The sequence below is a fragment of the Balaenoptera acutorostrata genome, chromosome 10, assembly GCF_949987535.1.
Source record: "Balaenoptera acutorostrata chromosome 10, mBalAcu1.1, whole genome shotgun sequence".
Classification (NCBI taxonomy): Eukaryota; Metazoa; Chordata; class Mammalia; order Artiodactyla; family Balaenopteridae; genus Balaenoptera; species Balaenoptera acutorostrata.
The window spans coordinates 2,816,957-2,844,695 of record NC_080073.1 but is presented as its reverse complement, the minus strand read 5'-3'; the positions used below and the strand labels follow the sequence as shown (position 1 = coordinate 2,844,695).

General features: G+C 48.2%; 1 protein-coding gene across 1 annotated transcript in view; it reads left to right on the top strand.

Annotated features, from left to right (window-relative positions):
* The first annotated feature begins 15,250 nt into the window (after window positions 1-15,250).
* The window catches only part of NUP210 (nucleoporin 210), a 132,679-nt gene continuing 120,190 nt past the window's right edge, over window positions 15,251-27,739 (top strand). The window contains exon 1 of the mRNA XM_057555657.1: window positions 15,251-15,491. Coding sequence (XP_057411640.1) covers window positions 15,319-15,491 — 173 coding nt within the window. The 5' untranslated portion in view covers window positions 15,251-15,318. The remainder of the gene's footprint in view (window positions 15,492-27,739) is intronic.

The following is a 27,739-nucleotide window of genomic DNA, read 5'->3' as shown; positions in this document are numbered from 1 at the left end:
CCTCACTCAGCCTCCCTCTCTTCCTCCCTCACTTAGCCTTTCTCTCCACTTTCCTCATTCGGGCTCCCTCTTAGCTTCCTCACTCAGTCTTCCTCTCACCCTCCCTCACTTGGAGTTCTTTCACATCCTCCCTGCCGCCGTCCTGTGTCAGCATATTTCAAAATTCATCAGTGTTTCTATAGTGAGCATAGAGTCTTATCCACTGCCCCACCAGGGAAATCCCCAACATGTTCTATTTTTTCCCCTTACTTTGCTTCACTGGCTCGAACTACCAATACAATATTGAATCGACGTGGTGATATTAGACATCCTTGCCTGGTTGCCGATATGAAGGAAAGCTTTCCACGTTTCACTATTAAGCAGGTTGTTAACTATGTGTATTTCATTCATGCATTTTATTAGTTTTCTTCCTACTTCATTGAAAGCTGTTAGCATGAGTGGCTGTTGAATGTTCTCAAATGCTTTTTCTGCCTTAATGAGATGGTCATATGATTCTTCCATTTTAATTCCTTAATGTGATGATATATACTGATTGAGTTTTGAATGCTAAACCAAACTCACATTCCTGAGATAAGTACTTCTTGGTCATGATGTGTTATATTTTTATATATTACTGGATTCTATTTTCTAATATTTTCAACATCTTTATTGGAGTATAATTGCTTTACAATGGTGTGTTGGTTTCTGCTTTATAACTATCGTCCAATATTTTCTTAATAATTTTTGTGTTTAAAAGGGATATTGATCTGTACTTTTCTCTGCTTGTAATATCTTTGTCAGAGTTTCGTATCAGGGTTATGTTGGCCCACTAAAAAGAGTAGGGAACATCTTCACCTCCTCTATGTTCTGGAAGAGATGGTGTAAATTAGAATTATTTCTTCTATAAATGTTTGATCTACTGTCCCCAGAGAACCCATCTTGACCTGGATTTTTTTTTTCTTTTTTTAGAAGTTTTTTGGTTTTTGTTTTTTGGGTTTTTAAAAAACTTTTGGGTTTATTTATTTATTTATTTATTTATGGCTGTGTTGGGTCTTCATTTCTGTGCGAGGGCTTTCTCTAGTTGCGGCAATGGGGGCCACTCTTCATCGCAGTGCGCGGGCCTCTCACTGTCGTGGCCTCTCTTGTTGCGGAGCACAGCCTCCAGACGTGCAGGCTCAGTAGTTGTGGCTCATGGGCCTAGTTGCTCCGCGGCATGTGGGATCTTCCCAGACCAGGGCTTGAACCCGTGTCCCCCGCATAGGCAGGCAGATTCTCAACCACTGCGCCACCAGGGAAGCCCTTGACCTGGATTTTTCTTTGTGGGAAAGTTCTCTATTACAATTTAATTTTTTTTAACAGTTAAGGGATCATTCAGATTTTTTTTTTCAGATTTTTTATTTCTTTTTGTATCCATTTCACTGAGTTGTGATTTTCAAGGAATTTGTTACTTTCATCTAGGTTGTCAAACTTATTAGCATATAATATTGAATATTTTAACACCTCCTTTCAGTAGACAAAAAAGTACATGAAACATGCATAAAGATATAGAATATTTAAGCAACACTGTCAACAAACTGTCCTAATTGATATTTATAGACTGAACGCTTGCAGAATACACATTCTATTCAAGTAGTCATGAAATATACATTGCGTATAGTCCACATGCTGGACCATAAAATAACTCTCAAAAATCATGTTAAATTAGGTATTAATAAAGATAAGCTCTTTTTCACACCCATTAGGGTAGATACTATTTTTAAAAACCCAGAAAATAACAAGTGTTGGCAAGGATGTAGAGAAATTGGACCCTCATACATCGCTGGTGGGAATGTAAAATGATGCAGCCTCTGGGGAAAACAGTATGACAGTTCCTCAAAAAATTTAACATAGAATTACTATATCCAGCAATTCCACTTCTGAGTATACATCCAAAACAACTGAAAGCAGGGTTTCAAGAGATAATTTTACACCTGTGTGCCAGTAGTACTCTTTGCAGTAGCTTAAAGAAGTAACCCAGGTGTCCAGCAACAGATGACAGATAAACAAAATGTGGTCTCTGCAGACAACGGAAAGTAGAAAGGTGGTTGCCAGGTGCTCAGGGAGAGAGGAATGGGGAGTTAGTGTTTCTTGGGGACAGAGTTTCAGTTTTGGAAAATGAAAAGAGTTCTGGAGATGGATGGGGGTGATTGTTGCACAACAATGTGAATGTACTTATGCCACTGAACTGTACACTTAAAGATGGTTAAGAAGATAATATCTGTTATGTGTATTTACTGTGATGAAAAAGAAAATTAAAAAGCTATCCAGAAAATCTCAAAAATATTTGAAAATCAAACCACCTACTTTTAAATAAGCAATGAATAAAAAACAAAGTAACAGGGGAAGTTTCAAAATATTTTCAACTGGATGAGAGTGAAAACACAGCAGTTCATAATTTGTGGGAAGCCCAGAAACCAGTGCTTGTGGGAAATTAGTAGCTCTTATCATGGTTAGTTTTTATGTGTCAGCTTGACTGGGTCCCGGGGGCGCCCAGACATTTGGTCAAACAACGTCCTGGGTCTCTGTGTGAGGGTGTTTGTGGATGAGATTAACGCCTGAATCGGTAGACTGAGTAAAGTGAATTGCCCTCCCTAGTGCGGTCCAGTCAGTTGAAGACCCGAATAGAACAAAAAGGCTGAGTAAGAGGGAATTTCCTTGGCCTGAGTGCTGAGCTGAGACTTGGGTCCTCTCCTGCCCTTGGGCTGGAACTTACCCCATTGGTTCTGCCGGTTCTCAGGCCTTCAGACTTGGGCTGGACCACAGCATTGGCCCTCCTGGGTCTCCGGCTTGCAGACCACAGATGTTGGAATTTGTAACCCTCATTAACCATGTGAATCATTCCTTATAATAAATCTCTTGAGGGACTTCCCGGGTGGTCCAGTGGTTAAGACTTTGCCTTCCAATGCAGGGGGTGCGGGTTCGCGGCCAGAAAACCAAAACATAAGACAGAAGCAATATTGTAACAAATTCACTAAAGACTTAAAAAAAAAAAATGGTCCACATCAAAAAAAATCTTTAAAAATAAATAAATAAATACGTAAATAAATAAATAAATCTCTTGGAACGTACACATGCATGAACATCCTATTCTGGTTCTCTGGAGAACCCTGATTAATACAACTCTAAGCAGTTGTGTCAGGAAAGAATAAAGGTGCACAATCAGCTCTCTCAGGACAGAAAGGAAGTCGAGGTGACCTGGCCAAGGCCCTGCCATCAGTAGTGGAGGATCCAGGACTGGGGTGCAGACCGCCAGGCTCGGAGTGGCGTCAGGGCCTCACCCTCAAGCTGAGCTGTGTCTCGGCGTCCCCTCGTCCCGCAGACCTGTGTCAGGAGTGTAGAGGACAAGCACTGGGGCGAGGACCGTGTCAGCGTCATCCTCAGCGGTGCTCCTGAGGGGAGAGTTTAGGTCGAAGGATGGAGGGAAGCTGTGGGAAGGCAGATCCTGGATTGAGTGGGGCAGAAGGAGGAAGCAGCCGGCTTAGGTGGTGATGAATCTTTCATCCCTGGAGGTGCTATAGCTTGTCTCTGCTCACAGTCAAAACCTATCATTCATGTTCGAACCAGGATTCCACGGACACTCTTCGAGAAGCTAGCATGTTCTGCCTAATCTATCATGTTTCTTTAAAAAATGATTATTATTCACAATTTTCCTGTCATTGGTCTAAAGACCATGAAGCTATTTTAAGCAGGAATATGGTGCATTTCCCTGACTGAAAAGAAATAATTACTACGTATAAAATAGATAACCAACAAGGTCCTACTGTATAGCACAGGGAACTATATTCAATATCTTATAAAACCTATAATGGAAAAGAATCTGAAGATAGATATATATATATATATCTATCTGAGCCACTTTGCTATACACCTGAAACATTGTAAATCAACTATACTTCAATAAAAAATATAAATACATGAATAAACAAGATCAGATTTTTTAAAAGAGAAATAATTAAACCAACTAACAAAATGCTCTTGTCCTTGGGTGTGTGGAGTGTTCTAACCTCACCTCGATCGCAGCCCCCAAATACAGGAACATGCACTGGGGCCAAGGTCTCGGTCAGACACAGTGATGTCATGGGGCACCTCACTCTGCGTCTCTGGGTCTCAGTGTCCTTGCCTGTAAGGTAAGAGTGAGCATAAAAGCGTGCATTTGCTGGGTCTCTTGAAAACACTTTCCCAATTCCTCTGTCTTGTGCTTTGATATTTAGTGAGGATGGAAAGATCACAGTTGACAATGGCATCTGGAAAGCTAACAGCTGAGGTGCAGGCAGGGTGTCATTTTCTTCTGCCCAGGAAGAAAAGAACCTGATGTTTGAAGCCCAAGTTTTCTCAGGATGTCAACTCTTTAGCATCCAAATGCAGCCCATTTTTGCTGAAAGACACAGTTCTGTGCCAGGCGAACGTCTCATCCCACCTCAGGGATGAAAACTGGCATTGGAAAACAACAGAGCACTTCGCAGCAGCTCCTTTTAAATCTCTTTTAATGACTGATATCCTCGTTTTGGGGTGTCCCTGAACTGACCTGAGCAAAATCAAACTGAGACTAATTAGTGTGGAAGAGATAACACAGATGGGTCCAGTTCCTGTTCTCATGGACACCTCACACTCAAAGTAAGAAAGAAACAGGAAAAGAATTCTCATTTTTAAAAAAACATGTCAGGACTTTCCTGGTGGTCCAGTGGTTAAGACTCCGTGCTCCCAATGCAGAGGGCCCGGGTTCAATCCCTGGTCAGGGAACTAGATCCCACACGCCACAACTAAGAGCCCGCATGCTGCAACTGAAAAAAAAAAAAAAAAGATTCCGCATGCCACAGCTAAAGATCCCACATGCCGCAATGAAGATCTCGCATGCCACAACTAAGACCCAGTGCAGCCAAAATAAATAAATAAATATTTTTCAAAAAACAACAAAAAAACCCCACATGTCATTAGAAATATCCTTAGCACTGGACTGGATGTCAGGAGAACTGGGTTTTTAGTGTTATTCTACCAACCAAGTGATCATGTGACCTTTTAGAAGCCACTGGCCTTGCTCAGTTTCCAGATCTGTGAAATGGGGTTGGTTTTACTTGCCTTCTATGAAATAATAGGAAATGTGTAATTGGTCTCTGCCCCCAGTTCGTGGCGTAGAGCTCCTAAAGACCTTTTAATTTCCTAAATGATAAAAGTACTAGGAGCATCGTTTGTTCTAATATTTGGTCCTTAACCCTGGATCCTTACACAGAGCTCTTAAATCCCTTGGGATTCCCTGGCTGATAGGAGGGTCTTTTGTTCTAAAGAAGTGAAGAGAAGTTGGATTTAGTGTCACAAACTTATCTTTTTTTCCATGAGATAATAATGGTAGGAGAGAAAGTAAGAAATCTCAAATAAAGATGATTTCTGCTGTTGGGACCCAGGTCAGGCCACCCCGAAATATGCCTTAATGTCATAGTAACTATTTTGAATTAAAGTTACTTAAGAGATAGCTGATACAAGAGGGGCACTGTGACCCTCCTCTCTGTCTTCCTGAAAGCAAGAAATAAATCTCTCACGTGAAAGGTCCACTCTCTGCACTTGGAGGTAGAAGGACACCCTTATTGCCAGAAATAGGGAATTCAGGGCCGCGAGTCTATACAAACAACCTGTTATTTCTTTAATTTTACCACCCCAAACCCAAACTCTGTTTAGAATCTTCCCTAATTAAGTACCCAAAGCCTAAGTTTCTTTTTCCTGTCAATTCCTCTCAAATTTATTGTTTCTTTGTCTAAAAAATATAAAAGCTGCTTGGCTTTGGCCACTTCTTAGGTCCCTATGAACCTAAGGGACCTAAGGTTCATGAATTTCTAGGTTTCATGAATTTCTATGAAACCTCTATGAGCACAAATTAAAATTTATTTCTTTTTCTCCTGTTCATGTGTCTTGTGTCAATTTTATTATTAGTTTCCCTCTGGACACTGCCTTTCTCAATCCTACAAGAAGCATTCAGGGCCCACAGGATAAAAATGGCAGGAAAGACACCCTCCCCCCAGTTAATTAAATCTTGAGTTCATTTAAGTTTCTTATGGGTGCAGAACCACAAAACCTAAATTATCCAGTCAAGTCAGGTTATGACTTAAGGACATTACAGTTCATCACAGTCTAATGTGTACCTTTGTGATGCAAATGTTGTGATATTGTCAACAGTTTAGCTAAACGTACCTGGCTGATCGGTTAAATGATTAAGTAAGCCCGCTCCGTGGGCAGGGAGACTGGAGCATCACACAGAAAGTCGCCCTTCCTCTGACAGGCGTCTCAGGTGGAGGGCAGACAATCTGAGGGCTGCTGCAAGGTTGACAGAGTAACTGTGGCTCCCCGTTCATTGAACATATGCGAAATTATGGAAAAAACAAAATTCCTCTTGATCACTGCGTTGGCGAAGCTGTGCGTGAAATGAGTTTCCTAACGTGTATTGGTTTCTTGGGTGTGAATTTTTTTTTATGTATAATGTAAAGCTGGCTGGGGTGTACAAAAGGGAGTGGTGGGAACTGTGGCAAACAGGGGAGGTCACGAATCCTTCTTTTAAAAGTGGCTGCCACTCATCTCCAGCATGTCATTGCCGTGTGGAAACATGAGCCCAGTGTTGCCAGCACTTCTGATGTTTTGAAAGAAATTATAAATCTAGATTTTATATAAAATAGCCTGATTTTTCAATATTGGGAAACAATTCAAATTAAAGAAATCTGGGTAGTGTTTTTTGTCCGATGGTTAGTAGGGCCTCCTTGTGGAGTGAATACTTGACCACTTACTGTGCTAAGCACTGTCCTAATGCTACATGTGTTATTAATGGAATCTTTGTGCCTTAGATACCATGAGGAGCTCCATGTTATCAATGAAGGTGTAACTAACTAACTTCTCAGGGCCACGCAGCCAGTAGGGAGCAGAGCCAGCCTCTGACCGGCATTTGCAAAGGCCTCAAAGCCAGCTGTGCCCAAGGTGGGCAGGGGGGCCGCCCGCAGCATGAGGGTGCATTGTCCACAGAGATTTTGAAAACAGTAACAAGATGGACTGAAGCTTGTCTGGTTTTTATGACCATCACACACAGGCAATATTAAATAATGTCAGTGATAAAATACACACTGTGTATTTATTATTTAGCACACAGGGATAAAATAACAAAATCCCTGCAAACTTCTGTAGGTTTAAGTTCTAAAGAATTGCTGTGGCTACTGTTAAGGGGTTTTTAAAAATTTTTTTTTTTTTTTGAACTGTGGTAAAATTCACATAACATAAAGTTTACCATCTTAATCATTTTTAAGTGTTCAGTTCATTAGCATTAAGTATGTGTGTGTGTATATATATATATATATATGTATATATTTAAATTGGAGTATAGTTGCTTTACAATGTTGTGTTAGTTTCTGCTGTACAGCAAAGTGAATCAGCCACACATATACATATATCCCCTCTTCCTTGGATTTCCTTCCCATTTAGGTCACCACAGAGCATTGAGTAGACTTCCCTGTCATTAGCGTTACATATCTTAACATTATTTTACAATCAATCTCCAGGCATTTCATTTTGCAAAACAGAAACCCCATACCTGTTAAATACCACCTCTCATTCCCCCTCCCCTAGCCCTTGGCAACTGTAGGGGAGGCATATTTTTCCTCTACCCTTCTAGGTTCTTTTGGCTGGTCTATTCATTAAATTGACATATGACAGGTTAACAGGAGAAAAACAAATTTATTGTCGTACTTATGGGAGCCTCACATAGACATGAGAGGTCCCAAGACAGTCAGGCAATGGAGGCTTGTGTGCCGGCTGAGCTAAGGTGAAGGGCTAGGGCTCTGGGGCTCCAGGGGGAGGACGACAAGTCACAGGAAGCTGGGAAGAGCAAAAGCTCGGTGAACACAGGTTTGTCAGGCCCTGCAGGACGACAGGGTCAGGCCCTGCCAAACGCCCAGCTCACCACGCCAGCCCACACTCTGTGGTTATGTCTGGTGGCAGCTCTCTTCCCGGACCATGCCTTCTAATTCTTTTAGGCAGTTAAGGGAGGTACACAGCTCTTCCTGAGTCTTTTGGGCCATGACTGTCTTCAGTTCAGAATGATCCACATGCGAGAGTGGCCCGTTTTGGGGTGGCGTATTCTGCTCCCCTTCCCAGCTACCGTCTGACTTTCTGTCTCTATGAATCTGACTGCTCTAGGGACCTCATATAAGTGGAATTTTTTTCCATTTGTCTTTTTGTGACTGGCTTATTTCACTGAGCATAATATCCTCAAGGTTCATCCATATCGTATCATGTGTCAGTACTCCCTTCTTCAAGGCTGAATAATATTCCATTGTGTGTATACATCACATTTTGTTTATCCATTCATCTGTTGATGGATGCTTGGGTTGCTTCTATCTTTTGTCTGTTGTGAACAGTGCTGCTATGAACATATCTCTTTGAGACTCTGCTTTCAATTGTTTGGGTTCCATAAGTGGAATTACTGGATCATATGGTAATTATATATATTTTTTGAGGAACCTCCATACTGTTTTCCATAGTGGCTGCACCATTTTACATTCCCACCAACAGTGCACAAGGGATCCTATTTCTCCACATCTTCATAACATGTTTTCTGGTTTTGCCTTTTTTTAAAAAAAATAGTAGCCATCATGATGGGTGTGAGATGAGATGAAATCTCATGCAAAAATCATTTGCATTTCCCTAATGATTATGATGTTGAACATCTTTTCATGTACCTATTGGCCATTTGTATATCTTCTTTGGAGAAATCTATTCAAGTCCTTTGCCCATTTTTTTTTTTAAATCGGGTTATTTATATTGGTGTGGAGTTGTAGGAGTTCTTTCTATATTTGGATATTAGCCCCTTATCAGATATGTGACTTGCAAATGTTTTCTCCCGTTCCACAGGTGGCCTTCTAACTCTACTGATTGCATCCTTTGATGCACAGAAGTTTTGAAGTTTGATGTGGTACTATTTATCTATTTTTACTTTGGTTGCCTGTGCACTGTTGAATTTTAATAACATATAAACATTAAAATTACACACTTTAAAAATGTATGCTTTAACACACAATGTACTCTACATGGATGTTAATTCTGAAAACTCTGTTACACAGCTGGCCCCATACATATGGATTTGTGTTTGTTTCCAGAGTGACTTTTGGAATCCTGTGAATTTGCCTCAGACACAGTTCTTGTCTCCAGCCCCCACCACGGTACACATTTCTGTGCCTAAACAGTAGATTCGAAATGATCAATGATGGCACTGTGATTGTCAAGACAGAGGAAACAACTCGTGTTATTGTCATTCAGCCATCCTATGAACCCACTTATGATTCTTACCTGGTTTAAATTTTAAGACAGTGAAACAGAGTGCAAACTGTAAGGGGTAATATTTTTGTTGCTTAAGTGCAAATCTTACCTTCTACTTGAACTATTTTACTGAATTTTTTTCATATTAGATTAAGAATAAAAATTTCTTTTTTGTTGCTATTCTCATTTATTAAATGGACCAGTACACTCTGATATTATTTATTATTGCAACAGGCCAATATGTCAGTATAAGTTTTTTAAAAATACATTAATGTCATTAAAAATTATTAATCTATTACCTTTCCCTTTTTGGCTGTTAAGTAATATTTATTTTTTTTATTAAAAACTTGCTTTTGCTGGCTTGCTTGTATATACAAAGCTCAATCAAACAAGTTTTAAAAAGTTATTTTTTCCCAGCCATTATTATGTTGCATTTAATGTTTTTTTTTTTTTTTTGGCCACACCTCATGGCTTGTGGGATCTTAGTTCCCCGACCAGGGATTGAACATTGAACCCAGGCCCATGGCAGTGAAAGCGCCCAGTCCTGACCACTGGACCACCAGGGAACTCCCTCATTTAATGTTTATTACAGAAAATAATTTTTCCTTATAAAGGAGTATTAAAAGAAATCTTCCTCCCTAAGGGGTTTGATGAGCTAGGTACGACACTGGAGGTATGAAATAGCCAGGTGTGTCCAGACTGGAGGAGAGGGCCTGGGAGGTAGGAGGAAGAGGTGATGCTGTGTGGGAAGTCGGGACACCGGGAAGGGCCTGAGGACCATGGAAGGAGTTTGGACTCTTCTGCCAAAGGCATCTGGGAGGCTCTGGAGGGTGGGCCAGGGGGGCGTGTGCTGCGTCGTGTGGACGCCTCTGGCACCAGTGTGAGCTACCTGGCGGGGAGGTGGGGGGGGCCCATTTGGGGAGCCAGGGGTGGGACGTACCCTCCTCCAGTTCTGGTGGCCTAGTAATGTCTGAGGACTCCTGTGTGTCCCTCCAGGGCTGCTGGTGTCAGGCTTAGCCGGCTGGGATAACACACGTGCCAGAACTTCTAAGGGGGCCTGACGGTATGAAGCTGCAATCAGCTTATCCTGCAGCCACTGTCCCATAGCGATGCCTTTGGGGACGAAGGGAGTAGGTGGGTGAGGGTGAGGGGTTCAGTGGTCCAGGGGCAGCTAACTGGCCGAAGCAGTCCCTGACTCCGGCAGAGGATGGACGTGGCAAGTGGAAGAAAACCGTCCTGAGTGAGAGTAAAAGCACAAATAGAAAATAGATCCTGTGAGCAGGCAGCATGTCTGCGCATTGATAAAAAGCAGCGATTTCTGTAATTAAATGGAGCCATTATCTTACACAAGATGAAGTTTTGGAAAGCATTCTGCCAAGGCTGAAACTGTTCCAATGCTCCCAGACTTTTTCTTATCTTTTATTTCCCCAAACGTCGAGGTTTCCAGCCTGGAGACAGTGCTGAAGGCCCACAGTGGGACCCCCTTTCCTCAGTCCCCAGGGACCGTGACCAGAAGGTAGCTGCAGCCTTGTGCAGCAGGGAAACCACTGCTGCTGGGCTGGGTCCTGCATATGGGGGTGTGCTGGGTGTGAGTGAGGGTGCTCTAAAGAAAAACTTTCACTCCAGCAGAAAGGGGCAACACAGACAATGCCAGGAGGGAAAGAGCGCTGAAGGGGGAACCCGGACATTAAAAGCTCATTTCAAGCCATTGCAGTGTGTGAACCTTATGTGGATCCTGATTCTGAAAACACAAACTGTGAAAAAAAAGCTATGATGTTTATGAGACAGTTGGAAGTTTGAACTCTGGATATTTTATGACTGAGGAATTACTGTTCATATTTTAGATGCGATAATAGTATTGTGGTTAGAGCGTACATCTAAAATTGTCCTTATCTTTTAGAGATAGGATGTCTCAGATTTGTTGCAAAATGATACAGGTGAGGGCTGGGGTTGGCTGCAGGCGCATGGTCACGGGACTGGACGGTCATGCCTGGGGCTTCATTATGCTATTCTATCAACTACTGTGAATGCTTGAGCTTCTCCACTGCACAATTTTAAAAATATATTTGTTGCAAAAAGATGGTAGATAGGTTCTAATATGAAAACATGCCACTAGGAATAGTTCCTTGCCTTTGAAATTCCTTCTCAACCCTTACTCGCTCAAGAAGAAAGGCCCCTATCGTCCAGTGCTTGGTCCTCTCCCGCTGAATGGTAAGAACAGGCCTTGGGCTCTGAGGCTTTGGCAGGAAACAGTGTCTCCTTGTAACTTAATGGCATCCCTTTGTTTCGTTGTATTTATTTTATGGCTACTTCTATTTTGGCAACAGATACTGTTTTTCTACTTACCAGAGTGACAAAGTTTCCTTTTTAAATATATGTAAACACTTTGATTTAAAGACAAATAGTGAATAACAGCACAGATGGTACTCAGATACTGTAAGGTTTTTCCCAGTGGTAGGAAATGCCGAGCGTGGAAGTCACCGATAGAAGTCATTTTCCTATCTCATTTTATTTATCAGGTAGACGAATCTGGGGTCCCTTCATCCCCGAGGGTCTCTGTGCCTGGGCCAGCATGGCCTTCTCAGGCCATGCCCACTGTCTCCTTGAATCTCAGATAAAGCACTTGATACCCAGAGAAGGTGCCCAAAGGCAGGGAAGGAGGGTGCTGCATGGACCCCGGGGCCCTGACATGGTCCCTTACCAGGTTCACTGGCAAGTGAAAACGGGAGGGGGGACAGAGTTAAGGACAATATAAAGGGAAACGTCTCAAATGGGAAAATGTTCTATCCATCATTTTGTTGCTTCCCATTCGTAGTTTTTTGCTAGGGAAATTTCCTGACTGCCTTAAATTAAGCATACAGGTGGTCAGCAAGCTGTGTCCACCAGGATTACTTTGTTAGGCCTGTTTGTATGTTTGCTTTTTTGTTTGTGTAATTAAACTTTTTTCTTTTTAGATAACTGTAGATTCACATGCAGTTTTAAGACATAGAGGGCTTCCCTGGTGGCGCAGTGTTTGAGAATCCGCCTGCCAATGCAGGGGACACGGGTTCGAGCCCTGGTCCGGGAAGGTCCCACACAACTAAGCCCATGCGCCACAACTACTGAGCCTGAGAAGCCCGCACACCGCAACGAAGAGTAGCCCCCGCTCTCCGCAACTAGAGAAAGCCGGTGCGCAGCAACGAAGACCCGACGCAGCCAAATACAAATAAATAAATAAAATTGATTCTTTAAAAAAAAAAAAAAAAGACATAGAGACATATTTAAGACATACAGAGAGACTCATGCACCCTTTTCCCAGTTTCCCCCAATGGTGACTGCTTGCAAAACTATAGGACACACAGGGAACTATATTCAATATCTTGTAATAACCTACAATGGAATAGAACCTGAAAAAATATATATATAAATGAACCACTTTGCTGTACACCTGAAATTAACACAACATTGTAAATCAACTATACTTCAATTAAACAACAAAAAAACCCATAGGAAAACACTGCAATCAGGATTTACCATAGACACAGTCAAGACATAGAACATTTCCAGCTGCACAAAGATTTCACATGTTGTCCTTTTATAGCCACATCACCCCCCACCCCTACCCCGTCTGGCCCTCACCCCCTGTCAGTCACTCACCTGTTCTGCAGTTCTATAACGTTGCTTTTCAAGAACGTTGTATGAATGGAATTATGCCGTATGTAACCTTTTGCGATTGGCTTTTTTTCCACTCAGCATAATTTCCTGCAGATTTGAGTTGTCCAGTGTGTCAGCAGTTTGTTCCTTTATTGCCGAGTAGCATTCCATGGTGTGGATGCACCCAGTCTGTTTAACCATCACCTGTGGAAGGACCTCTATGCTGTTTTCAGTTTTGGGTTATTATGAATAAAGCTGCTTTGAACATTTTATGTATGGGCTTTTGTGTAAACATACGTTTTCATTTTCCTGGGATAAATGGCCAAGAGTGTGGATGTTTGTTTTTAATAAATCAATTGCATTCATTTACAATTGAGCCGTTTCATCTACAAATCCACATTACTGATTTCTTCTCAATAATCAGAAGATCTGGAATGATGGGGCCATAGGGACTCATGAGCCTAACAGGCCAGATGGGCCTAAGATCCCTGATACCCTGCCTAGTCCTTTGTATTTATTTACCTGCTGGGCAAGGCTCCTGGTTTGCCAATTTAAGTGGGCATAATTGGAACATGATAAGTTATATCATGAATTTTAACTGTATACACACAGGTATCTGCTTGTATATGCATAAAATCTGTCTGGAAGTATACACAAGCAGAAAACACTGGTTGCTCTGGGAAGGGTACTGGATGATGGGCAGTAAGGGGGTGTCACTTTTACTGTGAGCCCTTTTGAGCCTTTTTTAGCTTAAACCATCTGTTATTTACTAAAAAATGAATCAATAAAACATGCAAACAAGAACACTAAAAATTCCTCACAGATAACCTGCTCTGAGGCTGCTTTGTCCATACAACTCTTGTTTCTTTAGACAAGAGAACCCATTGGAATTTCCCCACCCAGGGAAGAGCCCAGCTCCAAGAGGTCTCTGGTTTGGGGCCTTTAGGCTTTGAGGGTGATCCCCAAACATCCCTGCTCACCATCCAAAAGCTGGATGACCCCTGAGGGGCACGCTCAGACCATCTGGGCCTCTCTGAAGCCTAGTGAGGTGTCTATGCCCAGCCCAGGGGCCACCTCCTCCAAGAAGCCTTTCCCAGCCTGATTGAAATTCAGCTTCTCCCTCCCTCATCAGGCAGAGGCAGCCATGTGCCTATACGGTTACAACCCAGGGCACACTTCCGGGACCCTTCACACAGGCTGGGCCCCTGTGCACTTACCCCGCCTCTTCCTGACCTCCCACTAGGCTGGGCCCTCCCCGCAGCAGATTAACATCTTAAAGGCACTGGTGCACCGGGTACCTGCAGAGCTCACCCCCTCCTGTAATTCGTGACAAAGACTACTACAAACCTAGGGCACAACCTGTAAAGTGAATTTAAGATCTAAGATTTCTGCACGCACAATTCAGTGACGCTGAACGTTCTCTCTCTCTCTCTCTCTCTCTCTCTCTCTCTCTCGCTGGTGGGGGCGGTGGAGGGGTAGGATGTGCTCTGGCAGCTCTGGCCTTAAATCTGCCCTTTGGGTAACCTCCTCACGGCTTCCGGAAGACAGTGGGTGCAGCGCAGAGAAGAAGGACTTTGGGATCTGAGGGCCTCAGTGTTGCCCTTCGTGGCTGCGTGGTCTTCAGGCCAACTCACCCTGTTTCCTCCTGGAGAACTGGGGATCATGACGCCTCCCTGGCAAGGCTTGGAGGAGGCTGAAGGGGGAGGGAGCACGCACAGGGCCCCCAGGGCTTCAGCAGGTCGCTTGCCCTTGCGGAACTGGGCCCCTCTTCTGGATGCCTGGGCCAGGATGCGCTCCGCATTCCAGATTTCCTGGGGGCCTGTTCCTTTGTGTGTTGATGGTCTGAGCTCAAGGTCTCGGGAGCCTGGCGGACTTGTTAGTTGGGCCCTGGCCAGGGTCATTGGCCAGAGACGCTGAACAGGGCCGAAAGAATGGCTGCGGGATGGCTGAGAGGCTCCACATCCGCGTGCAGTGCCGCCCGAGAGTTTGAAACCAAGAGTTTGAAACCAGGGGTACGAGTGTGGAGGCCAGAAAACCGTGCAGGGCTTCCCGCGTGGTCGAGGGGCGCCTCATCCCTTCTCCCCCGCCCACGGTGACTCGGGCGCGCGCCCCATCCCACTCACCCAGGCCCGCGTGGCCACGGGTGCGCTCCCCAGCCCCTCCCTCCGCCCCGCAGGGCCGGGGGCCGAGGGTGGGAGCCCGGCCCCCTCAGTTCCCGCGCTCAGGTCCCGCCGGCGCCCAGGAAGGGGCCCGAGGCCTCGGCCCTCGCCCCGCCCCCTCTCTCCCTCCCGCGCTTATCACCTGCCGGCCGGGCGCGAGGGGAGCGCGCGCGCGTGCGCGTGCGGCCGGGCTCTGGGTCGCGGGAGGTGAAGCGCGGCGAGGATGGCGGCACGGGGCCGGGGGCTGCGGCCGCTGCTGCTCGCGCTCTCGGGGCTGCTGGCGCTGGGCCCCGGCGCGCCGGCGGCCAAGCTCAACATCCCCAAGGTGCTGCTGCCCTTCACGCGGGCCACGCGCGTGAACTTCACGCTGGAGGCCTCGGAGGGCTGCTACCGCTGGTGAGGCGCGGCCAGACGCGGGGCCGGGGTGGGAGGCAAGCCTCAGGAGCGGGCGGCCGGGCTGGCGCGCTGCAGGTGCGCGGGCGCCGGGAGGAGGCCGCGGCCCCGTGCGGGTCCGGCGGGGCCTGCGGCGCGCGGCCTTCGGGCCGGGCCGGCGCCAGGAGGCCGGGAGCCGCGCGCCCCCAGCAGGCCCGCGCAGCAGGTGCGCCGGCGCGCGCTCCCAGGCGCCGGCTCGGCGGCCGGGCGGCCACTGGCCTGGCGGCTGGTCGCGCGTGACCCGGCGGCGTGCGCGTGGGTCGCCCCCACTGCGCATGGCGGCGCCCAGGCCTCCGCGCGCTCTGGCGGGAGGGGGCCCGCCGGGGAGGTGGTGCGGGCGGGAGCCCTGCTGTCGGCGGGACTCGCGGAGGGCGTGCGGCTGGCGCGGCGAAGGGCCCGCGAAGGCCTGCCCGGCCCAGGGCTTCCGGAGGGACCTTCTGCCGGAGGGAGAGGGTCGCACCGGCGCTGCTGGTCCGGGATGTGCGTCCACGTGGTCGCACGCCTTTCTCGTCCAGGCTCCGGGAGAGGTGGTCAGGGCCCTGCAGAGCCCTAGGCTGGGGACGCCGCTTTCCGGAGCTTGGTGACCGGGACTCACCCCTGGCGCCGGACTGGTGTGGGAATTGGGCTTGTGGAGAAATGGGGAAGGTGTGTGTGGAGTCGAATCAGTCGTTCAGCGTCTTTGGCAGGAACGTAAACCTTTGATGAAAGGTCTTTCGGAGGAAACCCTAGGTGTTTAACAGATGATGCACCTGTTTTACAGATGAGAGATGCAAGGGAATGGTTGGTGGTTCACCCCAGGTTGCCCACAGAGCAGGGTTGCCTTGATCCCTAGCTTCCTGGGGGGACTCAGGAGTTCTGCACCTTTTGTGGGGGATGTGATCTGGGAACCCCAGGAACTAATGAAACTAGAGGTCCGCCCCACCTCACGGTAGCTGGGTGATGTGGTCCAGCCCTTCTTCCATCCTTCAGATGGAGAAGCAGCAGCCTGAAGCGGCCTCGGGGCTCCACCCCGAGCAGGTTCATTCCTAGCAGCCTAGCAGGGTGCAGGCGGTGCTGGGTGTGACCAAGGCCCTACCACACCTCCCCGCCACCTTGCTGGAGATGAAAAGGAAGGGGTGCCCCCCGCCACGCGCTACACCCTTGCTCCTCCCTTTGGTTCCCTGTTCCAAGGCTAGACAGTGTAACAGGGTGTGATCACAGTGCAGAGAGTCCAGCGTGTGTTAAGTCTGTTTGCATAGTCATCCGTGCACATCCGCGAGCCTGGTGCCGGAGCTCAGACTACCTTCTAGCTTATGTGCATGACTAGTACCTACTTGTGTTCTGAAGGTCACCTCCTGAAGTAAGGACAGGCCACGTCAGACAAATGCATTTGGGGTTTAGCGCCTGCCTCCTCTGGAGGGTCGTATTTCTGGCTTGATATCACATCTTCTCTTTAACTTTTCTTCATCCCTGTCCAGGGCCCTGTCTGGTGTGGGGAGATCACCTGTTAGTCCACACTTTGCAGGTGATCGTGTTCCTTCTCTGGTTGAAGTTGTTCTCTTGATATGGAGGGCAAGAAAGAGGAAGCTGGCTATTAAAAACATCTGGCTTCAAATGAATCCGTTTGGGTGTATTTGTATGCTACTTCCTCTGAGATTCTAGAGCTGTGTTTTTTGTTTCTGAAGTAACAACTTTTTTTTTTTTTTTCTAACTGCATTTTCTTTTCTGAGAAGAGCTGGTGGATTTTAATTTACTTGTATAGTTTCTGAGGAGGAAGGGAAAAAACATTCCTGATCACTGATGCATCAGAGGGATGCTCAGTATCTTATAACTTGTTTTGAATCTGATCCATAGCTTTTATTGCAAATGTGTAACTGCTTACCTTAAGGGTCTTGGAGGTGTTTGGTGGTTGTGATTTTCCCCTTAACTTCACAGGAAAAGCTTCTGTCAGTCAAGCATTGGAAATGTTTTCCTTATTTTTAGTTTTCTCTTCCTAATTCAGTCAGGTATTGCTTTAGTTTTTGAAGAGTTCCCTCTGGAGTTTTTTTTGGTTTTGTTTTTTAATTATTTATTTATTTTTGTCTGTGTTTGGGTCTTCGTTTCTGTGCAAGGGCTTTCTCTAGTTGCGGCAAGCGGGGGCCACTCTTCATCGCGGTGCGTGGGCCTCTCACTATCGCGGCCCCTCCCGTTGCGGAGCACAGGCTCCAGACGCGCAGGCTCAGTAGCTGTGGCCCACGGGCCTAGTTGTTCCGCGGCATGTGGGATCCTCCCAGACCAGGGCTCGAACCCATGTCCCCTGCATTAGCAGGCAGACTCTGAACCACTGCACCACCAGGGAAGCCCCCCTCTGGAGTTTTAAGAGTGGGCCTGAAGGCAAGCTTTCTTCTATCTGCATTCATCTATACCTGGGAGGAAAATAGCCCCTTCACGCAAGGAGTTCATTGTGAAGTCTGTGGGGTGAAGAACAGAGAAAATGAAAACCTTTCTGGACCTTGGGGGAATTTTTGCTCATCCTTTGACTTTTCGGCCAAGCTCCCACTATACTGGAATCACTGCGTGCCTGAGCCCCAGGGGCTTTAAGTCTACTTTTCCTGTTTCTTGATTTTATAGCATCAAATAATCAGGCAATTTTAAGGTCAGGGGAACTGTAGAGAGCATCAGGTTAAAACTGTTCACATTTCAGTCGGAGCCTCAGAGAGGGCAGTGCTCTGGGGGACGCGTATAAGTAGTGACGGTCTTGAGTTTGGGACCGTGCCCCCTGTTCCACCTCTTTCAGGGGTTTGCAGCCTCTGGCGAATTGGTCAGACCTGATTGAACCCCTCCAGTCACACCGAGGGATTGCTGGTTATGTGGCAAACTCCTGATTCTTTTTTGATATTTCATGTTACTGAAAGGGCTCCAAAGCATCTTTCATTAGCTTCTTTTTAAGGCATCCTTTACATAAATGACACGAGAGAGAAAGTTGGGAAAAGGGAGAAAAAGAGAAGTATCCCATAATCCTTTTTTTTTCTTTTTTTTTTTTTTTTTTGGCCGAGTGGCATGTGGGATCTTAGTTCCCTGACCAGGGATCACACCCACGCCCACTGCATTGGAAGCATAGACTCTTGACCACTGGACCACCAGGGAAGTCTCCCATAATCCTTTGAGTGTAACACAGTCAGTCACCATTTTGTTTTCCTTTTGATCACTTATTTCCCCCCTCGCCCCCGAAGCTCAAACCTGGTATTCAGGTCACTTGGGAACTTCCTTCTCTACCAACCACCAGCAAATGTTAAAGCCCAGCTGTTTTTCTATGTTGCTTCATGATCTTAAGTTTTCAATGTCTGAGCACCATGCTGCTGGGTAGATGTTCCATCATCCGTTGATTCTTTTCCCTGTGGTTGAAGTTGGAAGTCCAGGGTGTTCTGGATTCTCCAGGGGGCTGCCCTGTCTTGGAGGAAGTCAGTGTCTTAGGTAGGCTTCCCAGAAGTAGAGCCCAAGGCAGGGTTTGGTTTACTGAGAGGGCACTCTGCTGGGAAGCGAGGTAGGGGAGGGGAGAGAGCGAGGATGTGTTCACAGGCAAAGTCCAGCCTTGTGCTGGTCCTCGTGACCCTCTGGAGTTGAATTGCACCGCAGGTTGTCTTCCCATGAGGCCAGCCGGAGACCAGGCGTTTGCATTTTTTCACCCCCTGTAAGTCAGCCACTGGCTGCCCCGGGGAAGGGGGTGTGTGCAGCCTCCCAGGCCTCTGGGCAAAGCACCTATTGGCCAAGGGTGTTGGACTGAATAAGGTCGCAGGTGTAAAGTGTGAGCTGCGCAGCCCGCCTGCAGCTGGGGCGGGGGCGAGTGGACCTGCCTGGTAGAGAGCATCTGGCAGGGTGTCCACAGCGCCCACTGTACTGAGCTGGGCCCGGGTGCCTCGCCCTCTCCTGAGCGCCTGGGAGCTGCCTGCTGTGTTGGCCGGGCTTGGTCCGAGCCCAGGTGCACGCTCTCACCACGGTCCACGGCCCAGGCGCCTCTCAGCCGAGGGCGGAAGTATTCTCTGGGAGGCCAGAGGGAGCCCCCTCTGCTGCCTGGGCCCCGTAGCATGGGACTCATCCGTGGAGCGTGCCGTGTGCCAGGCGGGTCAGGTGACCCTTGGAGAGCCAGTGGGCAGAGAGAGCCCCCATCTGTGACTGTGGGAGGCCTGAGGCGGTGCACGTCCCAGGGTCCCCCCCCCCCCCGCCCCCGCTCACCCCCAGCAGGAGGCAGCCGTGGGTCACCCTGCAGCCCTCTGCCAGGGCAGTCGGGGAGAGGGGTGTGGCCTCCGGAAACCCCTCTGCGCGCCCAGGGAGCCAGGTTGGAAACGCATCCAGCCCCGCTGCCTTCTGCTGAGAACCTGCGGGGCAGAGGCGGGCAGGTGCTGGAGGCTGGGCAGGTGAGGCAGTAGCACCCGAGGGAGATTGGAGCGGCAGGCTCAGAAATGGACGTAAAAATTTTGCAGTGTGGAAGCCCTACTGAAAAAGTGGCTTTAACTTAACCAGAGGCCCATCATTTGGCCCTCCCTGACCCCAAAGCTGTCCTCTGTTCCTCTGGGTCTAGAGCGTTCGCCCTTTACAGCCTGTCTGTGGGCCCTGTGTCTCCTCACACACCAGGATCAAACCTCCCTCCTCTTTCCTCCGCGGGGGCCTTGGGACCGTAGACCTCTCAGCTGGGACTCATATTTCTGGCGGTTTGAGGTTTGGGCAGAGATGCCAGAGCCACTGCAGTGCCCAGGACAGTGCTCACTGTGAAGGGCTGTCCCGCTGATGCCCGGGCATGAGCCCTGATCAGCAGGGGGGTGTCTCACAGGTAAGGGCTGGGGACTCACCAGCTAAGTGATGGATATCTGTGACTCTTGCGATGAGCCAGGTCCTGGGGCTTGGATGGTGAACAAGCAGGTGAGGCCCTGCTTTCATGGCATTTGTAGTTGACTGTGGGAGTTAAATAATAAACCAAGATGAAGTCAGTGGCTGTGTTTCATATGATAGTAAGTCTGGGAGAATGGCCTGCTGCGATGACCGCAGGGGTGGAGTGCCTTTCTGGACAGGAGATGGAAAGGGGGTTGTAGGCTCAGGAGTTGGGCAGGGTGGCCTGGGCCTGACTCTCCCTTCTGCACCAGACCCACGGGCTGTTGCAACCCTGGTTCCCCCAGGGCTGGTCAGGTCCCCCCACCCAGACCCACAGAAGGAGGTGACAGCAAGTGTGTTTACTCAGTGGCCCTGCTTCCGCCGGTGGTTTTCTTCCTGCTTCCCTTGTGGGTGCCACCCCCGCAACCCAAGCCTGCTCTGCCCCTTGAGCTGGCTTCCGCCCTGCAGGCCCTGCCTCCGTCATGGGGGGCGGGGAAGGGTGGACCTGCAGGTGGGTGGAGGGAGGGCCGTGTCTTCCTCTGCCCCCACTCACCCCTTCTTTGCAACCGTCACTTGACAACCGTCACTTCTCCTTTTTCCACTGTGGCTTTCTGGCCTGACCCTCCCTGTCCTCGGGTTCCCCTGTCCCATTAGACACCCTCAAGACAAAAATTCGTTTCTGGTGCCAACATGTTGTTTCCAATTTTTCTTTTTAAAAAAAATTCGGTAAAATGTATATATCATAACCTTAAGCATTTTTAAGTGTCCAGTTCAGTGGCATCAAGGCACTCACACTGTTATATAACCATTACCACCATCATCTCCAGAACTTTTTCAGCTTCCCAAACTGAAACTCTGTCCCCATTAAACGCTAACCCCTCCCCCTCCCCCGGCCCCTACATCCACCTTCTGCTTTTCCTAATACCCTGTAATATCTGCCTGTTTCTTTTTTGGGGGTGACAGTGTCCCCCACCCCACCCCCTAATGCAGTAACATTGTTTCGATTCTTTTTTGTTTTTATGGTTACCTCAGATGGATGGCAAGTGGTGTAGGCTTTCTATTTACACTAGTGATATAAAGTTTCCTTTTAAAGTATTGTTTCAGGACTTCCCTGGCAGTTCAGTGGTTAAGACGGGGCATGTCCACTGCAGGGGGCACGGGTTCAATCCCTGGTGGCGGAACCAAGATCCCACATGCCGCGGGGCACGGCCAATAAATAAATAAATAAATAAAGTACTTTTTCAATAAGGAAGAACCAATTTAAAAGAAAAATGTAATGGACTTCCCTGGTGGTCCAGTAGTTAAGACTTAACCTTCCAATGCAGGGGGTGCGGGTTTGATCCCTGGTCGGGGAGCTAGGATCCCACATGCCTCGCAGCCAAAAAACCCAAACATAAAACAGAAGAAGTATTGTAACAAATTCAATAAAGACTTTAAAAAGATCCACATAAAAAAAAATTTAAAAAACAAATAGGGCTTCCTTGGTGGTGTAGTGGTTGAGAGTCTGCCTGCTAATGCAGGGGACACGGGTTTGAGCCCTGGTCTGGGAAGATCCCACGTGCCGCGGAGCGGCTGGGCCCGTGAGCCACAATTACTGAGCCTGCGCGTCTGGAGCCTGTGCTCCGCAACTAGAGGCCGCGATAGTGAGAGGCCTGCACACCGCGATGAAGAGTGGCCTCTGCTTGCCACAACTGGAGAAAGCCCTCGCACAGAAACGAAGACCCAACACAGCCATAAATAAATTAATTAATTAAAAAAAAAAAAAGTGGGACTCCTGGCATCCATCCCACTTTAAAAAAAAAAAAAAAAACAAGTAAAAGAAAAAAGTAAGAAAAAGATACGAGGGTTACTTGGATGTAACCGGGTGGGGGGCCGGGAAGGGCGTAAGGTGCAGGTGTCCAGGCAGCTGCCCTGGTGGGTGGCCAGAGACCCAAGTCCAGAGGCAGGGACTTGGAATGTTGCAGGTGGGGATGGCAGAGGGAACCAAATAGCAGAACCAGTTTTTCTGCTAACTCCTTTGCATACTTTGCATGTTATTCCCCACTCAGTGCTAAAAACAAAACAAAACACCTGTCTGGCAAGAATGATCAGCCCCTGCACAAATGGGGAACCGAGACCAGGAGCCTCAGAGCCTCAGAGCCGCTCACCGGCAGAACCACATTCAAAACCAGGTCACAGACTCAGCTCAGTCCTGGGATGCACAGGAAGTGTGCCAGACCTTCTCATCAATGGCTGTTTTACCCGGATTCAGTAGGATGTTAGGGAAGTCGATGACACACTAGGAAGCAGTATTAAGGATGCCTGTGGGGTAGGGGTGACTGAGGAGGAGATGGAGCCATTTCTCACTGAGGTCCGGCAGCCTGGGCCCTCCCACGGGCAGCCCCAGGTAGGTGGAGGCCTTTAGCTCTGATTTGAACAACCTGGGTGCATTCACCACAAGGGGTGGAGGTGGTGTCTGGACCAGGGGTCTAGAGCCAGGCCCGACTGAGGTGTTTTCCAGGAATGTAACCCTGGGCAGGTTACTTCACATCCATGCAGGGGTTTCCTTGTGTATCAAATGGGGGGTTTCAATAGGAGTGTTGGGAGGCAAATAAAACATTTGTGATATGTTTTATTCCGAGCCTGACACATAGTAAGCACATAATAAATGACAATTTTTTTTTTCTTTTTTAAAAAATATAGTACCAGTAGTTTGAATGAAATAAGGCAACAAGTCTTGAAGAATTCAGTCAGGGGGTTTCATTTGTCTCAACTCTCCTGACTTTCCTGCATGTGACAGGAAACTCAAACCAAAATAGTTTAAATAAAGCAGGGATGTTGTTTTGGCAGAGTTTGTTTCAGGCTGCACACAGGGCTCAGTGATGCCAGCAGGGCCTGGTCTCGGGCCTCAGCCGGGTGCCCCCTGGGGTAGCAAGAGGACGGGTCCAGCCCTGCAGCCCTTGTCAAGTCTTGCACGCTGGGTCTGAACACCTCCATCCAGGGGGATGCACAGCCGATCGGCCAGGTCCCGGCCACCTGCCTCCCAGGGTCCAAGGAGCATGGGTGCCCTGGAGCCTCATGGTGTGAGGGTGGAGGAGAGCAGCACCCCCAGAAAAGCTGGGTGCTGTTACTGAGGAGGGGGAATGGAGTGTGGGCAGCCAAAACCCAACACGGGTCCCCTGCAGGAATGACACTCATGTGTGCACGTTTGCCTCGCTTCCTGTTTGCCCAGCTGTGTGTGTGTGTGCGCGTGCGTGCGTGCGTGCGTGGGGCGGGGCAGTATATATACCCTGGGTTTGCTCACCTGGGGCCCTTGTCGGGAGCTGCTGTGATCTGGGAGGGGGTCTCGCTGGGATGTAGGTGAGCAGTTCGAGAAGAGAGGAAGCAACATGCCCACCAGCACTGAACTGCAGACTCCCCACATCCTGTGCAGGACTTGGGGAAGGGTTCCCAGGCATAGAGCCCTTGGTGCCTCTCGGTCCACTTAGGACATTTGGTAAAATTAAGTTTATAATTACAGACCTTCTCATAAAGAAAACTCCAAGCCCAGGTGGCCTCACTTGTAAATTCTATGAAACGTTTAAGGAGGAAATAGTACAAATCCTTCATAAACTCTTTCAGGAAAGGCAGGAAGAACAGTCATTTCCTAGCTCCTTTTTATGAGGCCAACATTACACTGATTGCAAACCAGGCTCAAACGTTATAAGAAAAAGAAATTCACAGACGCAGAGTACAAAATTCCTTAACAAAATAGCAGCACATCAAATCCAGAAAAATATAAAAAGGGTATTGTTTTATGACCAACTGGGGTGGATCTCAGGAATGCAAGGTTGGTTTAACACGAACCAATCAATGTAATTGCTTGATCAACAATAAACAATTAATTCTTCTATCAACAAAATGAAGAAGAAAAGCCATATAATGGTCTCAGTAGGTGCAGAGCATTCAACAGTCATGCATGATAGAAATTTGCAGCAAGTTCGGAGTAGAAGAGAATCCATAACCTGATAAGGGGCATCTACAAAAACTTGCACCAGAGTCTTATGCTGGGTGCAGTGAGGGCAAGAAATGAGCATGCCACGGGCGCTGTCCTCACACTCAGTCTCCGAGGGGGTCGGACAAGGAGAAGGATCACGCCAGCCATGGTCTCTGGGCCTTTGCACTCACTGGTGCTTTTGCCCAAATGCCCTTCTCCCAGATATTCAGGGATCCCATGTCTTCCCCCTCCTCCTCAATGTCCCCTCTGAGGGAGGCTCCCTTCACCATCCAGTTGGAAACTACAGCCTTTCCCTCCCCTGCCTTCTATTTGTCCATAGCACTGTTGTCTGAGATCCCACCTTCACTCACTCATTTTGTCTGTTCTTGTTCTCCTCCCACTAAAACGTAAACTCCGTGAAGGTGGGGATTAATGTGTATTTTGTACTTTGTTGTGTCCCCAGCACCTAGAACGGTACCTGGAGTATTGCACATCACCCAATAAATATGGATTCAATGAATGAATGAATGAATGGGTGCATTAGGGACCCCAAGGAGGACCAGCTGTGGGAGCTGAGTGGAGGTTGAGGAGGATCAGGGATGGGTCCATGGAAGAGTTATCATTTCCCATGAGCCCTCAAGGCCGGGCCGCACAAGAGCTGGTGGGAGGGACACGAGAAGTGGAGGGATGGGGGGGAAGCTGGCGGAGGGAGAACTTCGGAGCAGAGGTTAGACTTGAAGTCAGAAGCTTCAGGCTCTTGCCAGTGGTGAACCCTACTTCGGGCCTAAATCTTTGCTTGTGGCTCTGAGGATGTCTGCGGTTGGGGGTAGGGCCCCACCAGCAGGGATCAGGGTCAGGCTTCATTCAGGGAAGGGGATGGACAGGTCACACATGAATGATCACAATCTAGAAGGTCCCACGTTTTCTTACTTTCTTTAAAAAGCAAAGTTCTTATGGTCAGAAGCTCGCCGAACACCTCAGGGCCAGAAGCCCTTCATTTAGGCACCTTCGAGAGCTTACTCTGTGTGATGCCCTGCAGTAAGAGCTTTACATCTGTCATCCTATCTAATCCGCCCCAACCCTTTGCAGCAGGTACCACTTTTATTGCCATTGTACAGCTGAGGAAACAGAGGCACAGAGAACTGAGGTGGAATTGTTTGCTCAATGTCACACAGCTGGCGAGTGGCAGCACCCTGCTGCCCTAGGCCTTCACCTTCTCAGCAGAGAGTGAGGCCATGTCACCATCACTGCCTGCGCCAGGGACCCAGGGAGGCCCCTGAAGCTCCTCCAGTGGGCCTTAGGGCGAGTCCATGAGTGGGGAGGGTGGGCAGGCGTGCTGACCACCAGCTGAGATGCACAGAATGACCAGCTGTGCAAGCTGGAGCAGCTCTCATCCTTTCTGAGCAGCGGCCGTTCGTTTAAACTGGAGACAGAGGAAGGCTCTTTCGGCAGAAAAGCCATTGAGCCTGGACCTGCTTCTTTGGCAGAACGTGATGCTGTCCAAGTGACCTGGCCGTCGGAGCTGGTTTCTGGGTGGGCCTCTCAACTGTGAGCTCTGTGCAGACCCCGCCTTCTCTGAGCCCTGCTCCCTGGACCCGTCCTGCCGCCTGGACCACGAGCCCAGAGCCTGCGAGGGATAGGCTGAGGGAGCTGATGCGGCCCACATGCCTTCTCCCCCCTTCCCTCCGTTCCTCATGTGGGTCCTCCCCAACCAGTGTGGGCACAGACAGGTTCTGAGAGCTCCAGCTATCAGTGTGAGAGGCCGCTCTGTCCTTGTTTTATAGAAACACTGGAGAATGGCAGCTGATGGACAGACCCCGCCCCTCACAGCTGTCCTGGGAATGCTGTGTTTCCTTCCTGAGCTGCATCCGCTTCATGCCACTGTCAGAGTGCTGCCTTTTTAGTGTACCACGTATACGAAAACTTACTATTTCCTTCAAAATGACTCCTTTTTTGAACATCGGACATCCTCTTCAGTATTAACATTTAGGAGCTCATAAGTTTGATACATTTGTTTTTCCTGAAACAGTTAAAAATGAATGTGTAGTAATTAAATGACATAAAGAGTCAATTTAAAAATAGTTCATCGGTGCCTCACTGCTCTCTGGTGTTGTGTGCTCTGTACCCTGGGGAAAGCACTCGTGTAGTGGGAGGATTGTCTGATCTGGAGTCACACAGACCTGGCTGTGATCACTGGCCCTGCCACGTACAGCTGTGTGGCTTTGGGGAATTACTCAACCTCTCTGAGCCTCGGTTTGGTTTTCCCATATAGGCCTACTGGAGGATTAAGTAATCTGATGGACAGAAGTATTTAGCTCTGGGCTTAACACATGGGAGATAGTTTCTTTCGTTATCTTCTTTGCCCACCCTGTATTGGTCAGGGTTCTCCAGAGAAACAATATGTGTGTATGTGTGTGTGTGTATACACACCTCTGAAGGCTATCAGGCAGGAGGAACTCCCTCTCATTTGCAGATGGGTCAGCCTTTTTGTTCTATTCAGGCCTCAACTGATTGGGTGAGGCCTGCTGACACTGGGGAGGGCAATCTCCTTTACCCAGTCTACTGGTTTAAATGTTAATCTCATTCCAAAACACCCGCAGACACACCCAGAATAATGTCTGACCCAGTAGCTGGGCACCTCATGGCCCGGCCAGGTTGACACGTAAAATTAACCACTACGCTCACCCAGCACACTTCTATATATATATATATTTTTTTCTTATAGTAATCTTTTTATTTATTTATTTATTTTTATTTTTATTTTTGGCTGTGTTGGGTCTTCGTTTCTGTGCGAGGGCTTTCTCTAGTTGCGGCAAGCGGGGGCCACTCCTCATCGCGGTGCGCGGGCCTCTCACTATCGCGGCCTCTCTTGTTGCGGAGCACAGGCTCCAGACGCACAGGCTCAGTAGTTGTGGCTCACGGGCCCAGCCGCTCCGTGGCATGTGGGATCTTCCCAGATCAGGGCTCGAACCCGTGTCCCCTGCATTAGCAGGCAGACTCTCAACCACTGCGCTACCAGGGAAGCCCACACTTCTATATTTTAATAACAGTCTCTGGGTGTCTCTGCGTTTGCCAGACGGGACCTTCTCCTGCCTGTCATCCCTTATGTCCTGCGCTCTCTGCCTGGCTCGAGGTGCAGGGTGATTAAGCATCGCTTCTGTGAAGAATGACCCATCCTCCCTCCGTGGCGAAGGTGGTCCTTCTCTTGCCAGATCCTGGAGGCAGAACGTTCTAGAATTGCACGTGTGGCAGCTCTTCCCTTCCCAGCCCAGGGGAGAGACAGCGTCTGTCTCTGGGGCTGCTCAGGTTTTCTGAGAGCTCTGAGATGCAGAGACAGTACTTCTGAGGGGCCAAGAGGTGATTCGAATGGAAGAAAACTTTCCAAATTTCCAAATTTTCCAAATTTCCAAATTTCCAAATGGCAGAAAACTTT